Source organism: Eurypyga helias, unplaced genomic scaffold (assembly GCF_000690775.1).
Source record: "Eurypyga helias isolate BGI_N326 unplaced genomic scaffold, ASM69077v1 scaffold44272, whole genome shotgun sequence".
NCBI classification, from domain to species: Eukaryota; Metazoa; Chordata; class Aves; order Eurypygiformes; family Eurypygidae; genus Eurypyga; species Eurypyga helias.
This window is the reverse complement of record NW_010237359.1, coordinates 8139-14690: the sequence shown is the minus strand read 5'-3', so window position 1 is coordinate 14690 and position 6552 is coordinate 8139. Positions and strand designations below refer to the sequence as shown.

General features: G+C 36.0%; 1 protein-coding gene across 1 annotated transcript in view; it reads right to left on the bottom strand.

Moving 5' to 3' along the window:
- Positions 1-240: 240 nt before the first annotated feature.
- Positions 241-6552, bottom strand: part of LOC104506475 (DNA excision repair protein ERCC-8-like) — a gene marked incomplete at its 3' end in the record, with an annotated part of 12369 nt that continues 6057 nt past the window's right edge. The window contains exons 4-7 of the mRNA XM_010147435.1: positions 6187-6268; positions 5488-5556; positions 3181-3247; positions 241-367 (exon numbers count right to left, since the gene is read on the bottom strand). Coding sequence (XP_010145737.1) covers positions 241-367; positions 3181-3247; positions 5488-5556; positions 6187-6268 — 345 coding nt within the window. The remainder of the gene's footprint in view (positions 368-3180; positions 3248-5487; positions 5557-6186; positions 6269-6552) is intronic.

The following is a 6552-nucleotide window of genomic DNA, read 5'->3' as shown; positions in this document are numbered from 1 at the left end:
CCAATAAAACATGGGAAAATTTCCCATTTTGAGAGGAAAAACATTTACAACAGATACCATACTGTTACCGAGGAGATCTCTCTAAACAAGATCCCCAACCACAAACACCATCTCTCTAACAGAAGTAACTGAATAAAATTAAATCGTGTTACACACTAGCTAACAACGGGATTAACACTAGTCTCCTTGCTGGTGTTAGTATTCAACACATTTATGAAACACAAGAATGCTTCTAGTTACATATGGATTATATTCTGTATTACCTGCCTCAGAAGATGCTTTGGACTTTTCTCCATTGTGCTGATCAAGTGTAGTCAGACATCCAGATGCTCTCCTCACATCCCACAATTTTACTCTACTGTCAGCACTAAGAAAAACAGATTTGGATACATTAGGGAAATCACTGCACCCTAGTTCAGTAAGTATCTTTAGCCAACCCACCCAGCTCTTGCTCTGGTTGAGCAATTACTGCACTACTCATCATCCAGTCACATTCGTGTCAATAGAATTTAATGGAAAGATTTTTAGGACAGACTTGAGACCTCCACTTAGATAAACTAATAAATATAGCTGGTACACTACAGCCACCTAAGTTAAGAGTGAATATTTGTCTACAATGCAATACACTTGTCTGTCTACAACATAACATCGTTGTATAGATTCACAGAGTAGGAACAAACTTGTTAATTCTTCTGTTGATTAAATGGCAGCTACAGACTCCAGCATTGTCTGCAATGGTTGTCTGGGAACTTAAGCTCTTGCTCTCACAGATCTATAGTATGACTGGTACACAAGTTGGCTACATACACGCAGGCTGGATAGGTCTATATGCCCTGCTGTCATAAGGTGCTATGGCAGAGAAACACCCAGCGCCTGCTGCTGTAGGAATTCAGTGGCTTTGTGTACATTACCAACATGGCACAAGGAAGGAAAGACCAAGGTTCAGTCTGCTGTGATTCCTCCTGGTTTCTAAGCTGCATTCTCCTGCTTTGCTCACACTATGTCTTTGCCAGCAACAAAAGCTATGGTAACTGTTGGTACCAAGTACGCGCTTAGACAGCAACACTGCAGGCAGTGCACCTTGTACGGCACCTCGATGTGCAGCTTGATTTGAGCATTCATTCCAGCCGTTACTTCAGTGTGCACCACAAGACCCCCAGGTACAGACAGGAGGTAAATTCATAGGAAAAAGTACTTCCCATGCACCAAGTCACCAGTGTAGATGTATCTACTGAAACTATTTGGGCAGTTCCCAGCAACTGTCCTTTTAGAGAAAAACAACCAACGAAAAAAAACCCAACCCAACATAAATCACTTTTCACCCCTGATAAATAAATCCAACAGCATCTCCACAGCTGGAAAATATTCCAAATCCAACTGCTTCTTAGATAAACAGTCATCTAGCTGAAGTATTACATGTTTTTTTCTGTGTTCCTAGGTTAGATGAGTGCATTAATGTTGGGAATATATATAGTCTACCAACTCAGCAAAGCAAAACCAACTGTTACGCCTTCTCTGTTCTGCATCTGACACAGCTAATGACTAATTTGTGCTCCCCTCCACTACAGGCTGGTTCTGTTAACTCCCAAGTGGTATTCCAACTGAATATGCTGACAACACATTACTTTGCTGCAAACAAATATTCTGAGACCATGAATAGAGATACCCCTGAGGTCTGAGCTGCCTGTAAAGTGAGCAACAAACTGCAGGTACTTCACTGAAATATTCTTAACAAAGGCATAATATCTTCCTTATTATAAAAGCCTACAATTGTCCATTTTTGATGATGAAGCTTCTATTGACTAATCTTTTCTAAACAATTCTAATGAGCAAGAAAGAGTTTATAATCTTCTCTAGTGCCTGAAATGACACCCAGAAAAGATGTATCATCTCTGACCACTCTGACCTCCTGCCAAAACTATGGAGAGCCAAGCATCATGCAGAGAAACCTGAAATAACACATTTCACATGCAAACTACGTAACAACCAAAAATACATTTTTTCTCCCCTGAAGTGATCACAAGCAAACACACAATTGTTTTGGAAAACAGTCATATCCCCTGACACACAAAATGAGTCCAAATTCTCTTTTTAGCAGTATCAGTTAGTTTCTCCTCACCTCTTCAATATCTCAGTGTTACCAGTTCTTGCCCATATTTGTCCTAGGAGATGGCAAAACTGAGTTATGTTATTAGGAACTAGTAGTCCAACTGCAGTACTGAATTGACTAATGGAGCCATAATAAACATGTTTCACATGCAATTATCATAAGGCAACATGACAACATAGGTAGATGCAGTTTACAGTTACATGACTTCGAAGCAAAATGTTTCAGGAGATGTAATCAGTCAATATTTAATAAACAAAATTTGCTACTAATTCTGTGATGGAAAAACAGGGAAACAATTTTTAATTTGCTGAAACAGAAAAACAAATCACACTGTTAGAAAATTTCCCAACTACACTGAGCCTTTCAGAAGCTTGGCATCAGAAGCCAAGGGTATGCAATTCTGATATCAACAATCAAAATTCACTCTCAATTTATAAAACTGCTGCTCCTCTCTGCAATTCAAAAGAAAAAAACATGCCAGCCATGAAACAGTATAATCAAAAGCTAACATATGCAAAAGTTATAGGAACGCCAAGTCTTTTGGACTCTTGAAAATGTCTGGAATGAAAAAAATAAAAGGCCCGGGAGTATCAACATACAACCCAGACTCACTGGAAAGTTACTACCAGTCATACTCAGCTTGGAAAGTTATTATCTGTCAGCTAAGCTACCTGAATTACTTCTTTGACATAAATGAGCATGATTAACCAATACGGTACTTAGAGCTAAACATATTTTACTTTGTTATTAAACAGATTTGCAGTGGGCACACTACTGATCTGTGAGAAGTAAGTATCTCTATAACCAAACTCTGTCATTTTCCTATACCTTTAAATGCAATTACTATTTCAAAATTCTGTACACACTTCCTATAAAGTAAACATCACTTGGATAGCTCTTCAGGATTAGTTTTTTTTGGCAAGATCTAAAAAACTGTGAGTAGGTTAAAGTAAATGATGAAGATTTACTTTTAAAATGCATTTAAACTGTAAAAAACCATGCATAATGAATATACAAAATTTTACCATCAGGCATTTTTACTGCATATAACAGTACAGCAAAATCTCTACCTTGCTGTTGCCAAAACATATTCATGACGTGGGGACCAAGAAACTGCCAGTACTTCTTGCCTGTGACCTAAAAATTATGTTAAAAAGCTTATATGATTTTCTAGGAAGATATTTATATACACCATTTTATGTAAATAACTAAAAGTAAAAGCAAATACTTAGTTCCGTCGTACCCAACAACACAGAACAATAATCTAAATTGTAATACGAATTTGAATTCTGTGAAAATAAATTATTTCGTGCTAGGGGTTATTTCTCTTTCTTCCTCTTGCTCGAGTGGGACTGCAGTTAGCTGAAAGTGACACATGAAGTATTACATGTGCATAACTTTTGAAACAAAGACTGTTTTACCTACTCAAAACACATTATAGCACAGTCACAGATACCAAGTTTACTTTAATTACTGTTATTTAAATTTTGTATGTTAGCACTGGTGTTCTCACACACAGAAAGAACTTTCCATTTGTTTTTCTTCAAATACTTTAAAAATGTTTAATAAAAAGTATATTTACCTTATATACTTAAGATTAAAAATTTATTCCGCTTATCCTCACATACTCTTGTCCTGATTTTTTTCCCTAGTTAGGTCTGAAATACTAAGATACTAAGATAAATGTCTTCTTAGTAATGTCACACCCAGTACAGCTTAGTGGCGAGTAGTACATATACACATATATATATTTTTTACACATTCACACACACTTTAAAACTTGGACAGTTCTAAAAATGTTAAACAAATACAGACAATAGGAAAGGTAAGATGTCCTAAATGGAAAGATTGCAATCATGCTTCATGTAATAAACACACTGCCGAAAAATAAACCAAGTTCTACAACTACATTTTTGCTAATGCATTTTAGAGCTATGTAAACCCCCTTATTTCTGGCACATCTTCTAGTAGTGGGTTTTCCATTACCTGAAGTAATCAAAGGGCTGTGATACTCAGGATAATGGAAAAAATCTCCATAATACAGAGTACTACTGGATACACCTGGAAGGCTCAAGGCAGACATGTTTATTTGGATCCACTAAGTAAACTACAGCCAAGCATCTAGCTTAATTTCAGCAGCTATAGTCAGCCTGTGAGAAAAATAGTCACACCTGTTTTCAAAGCACTATTGAGTGCTTCAAGTTCTGTAAAGAAGAATTAGATTATGTTTAGTGGAGGACATAATCTGCTTCCATTCGTCCCTCTGACAGTGCACTTGAGCTAACTGTATGAGGCTGTGATGAGGCTGTGCACAGAGACACAATCAGCTTGTGCCTGGAAAGCCCTAAATATTCTGTCACACCTAAGAAGCCCTGTTGAAACCAAACTGAATCTCTAGAGAACTACTTTTGTGTCTGCACTCTCTGGTGCTCTCAGTTCTAGAAACAGAACACTGAGACATCCATTCTGGCTGATTCAGTTCAGAAGGACTTACTGGCTTAGGCTCTGCATGACACAAAAGCACCTAGGCTGCTTTTAGACTTGAGTGGGCCAGTGAAGAAACAGCTGCATTTGTACATTTCTGTGTCTGAGCTAACACTTCTCTACAGTTTCTAGATCAGATCTGGCTCTTGCCCTGCTGGTTTGAAGCATGATTTACCTTGTAATTACCTCCACTCAAGCATGTGTATATATATACTCAGACTCCAAAAAGTAAACCTTTTTGGAAAAGGTAGACATTAAGAAAAGAGACATTAAGGGAAAATTCTCATTAAGTGCGAAAAGTAATAGATTATGGAACATTAACAAACCGTTACATTAACTGAATTAGGTAAATACAAAAGACTAGATACCACCAAGTAGTACTAGCAGATACTAGCAAGTAGTACCTTGTCTGTTACACAGAAACTTCTAAATAGATCCATGCAAGCACGTCTACAGGATATTTTGTTAAAAAATAGTGAAGGTTTTGGTGTTTTGGGTGTTGCTTTTTGTTTTCCTGTTGTTTTGAGGGTTTTTTTGTGTGTTTTGGGGTTGTGGAGTTTTTTCTTTGTTTTTAAAACCAGCACCCCATATGAATTTCCAGGAACACAAAGCCAATGCCTACAATTCACCATGTAATAAACAGTAATCATTATTGATTAGATCTTAAAATACCCAAACATCTGTAATCACTGTTAATTTATTAATATTTGTACTCTCCAATTCATTAGCACTAGACCAGCACCCAGAAGAATCTTTTGCCACTTTCACAACTGGCAATAAATATATCAGTCATGTTACTTACAAAGAATACATTGTATACAGTGTTTCTTTACAGGACTTGTTTTACTCAAAGTAGTTATTGTTTAATATTTATGTTTCAGACTAGAAAGTACCCTGCAGAATGTGAGAACAGGATCCAGACTTCAAGTCACAGAGCTGTACTTTGGGGCTTTTGGTACCAACTGTAACAAGAGAAACAAAGACAGCTGAAAAAACCCCAGCATTTGAGAGAACAACAAAAAAATCTTAGCAACGACAAAGAAATGGAAGAAAATTGCTAGCTCCGTAAAAGTTCATTTAGTTAGAGCAATGCATTCTATCAAAAGATTTACATTTTTAGAACAAGTAAATTCATCAGAAAACAAACAAAACCTAGAAACTGAGGGTAAACAGGACAGTACTTATGAAATATTAAAAACATCTCGTCTTTAAATATTTTTTTCTAAACATAGCTATATTATGTACATGTGTAAACAATACACACACCCCCTATATACAGAATTTACTATTTTTGGATCCAATAACCTTCAAATGCTAACTTACGTATTGAAAGGTAATGTAATTATAGCTAGAAATTTTTATCTAGAAGGAGACTTAATTGAAGTGCTATTTCAGAAGAACAAATGCGATGTTGTCATCAATATCATCTGACTATCTGACATTATTTTATGTTACCAGTGATCTTATGGCTTACAAAAACTCAAGTTATGTAAAAATAAGACATGGGAGTGAAAAAAAACTTCCTGAATATTACTTGTTTTTTTACAATAATCCCAAAATACATGAGTCATTTCCTAAAAAAACATACTTACCTGCTATTAAACAATGCTTTGTAGCAACTGGAGACATGTGATGACTATAAACTGTTCCCTCAAAGTGAAATACATCTGCAGACTAATAATAAAAACATTAAATTAAACACAGTGCAAGTATGTTACCAGAATATAAATCCTGATTATTAAGTATTTTTCAAGTGACAGCTACAAATAAGACTAATACAAATATTCCTATTTACATATTCTCAGTAACTCTCCTGTTTAGAAACCAGCTCACGCAAACACTGCAACGTAAATCTGTTTCCAATACTAGAATAACTATGCCTGAGCTCACAGATAATCCAAAAGAAAAACTAAGAAAACTGGCTAATCAGAAGTCTGAACAGAAATTATTTTAAAATT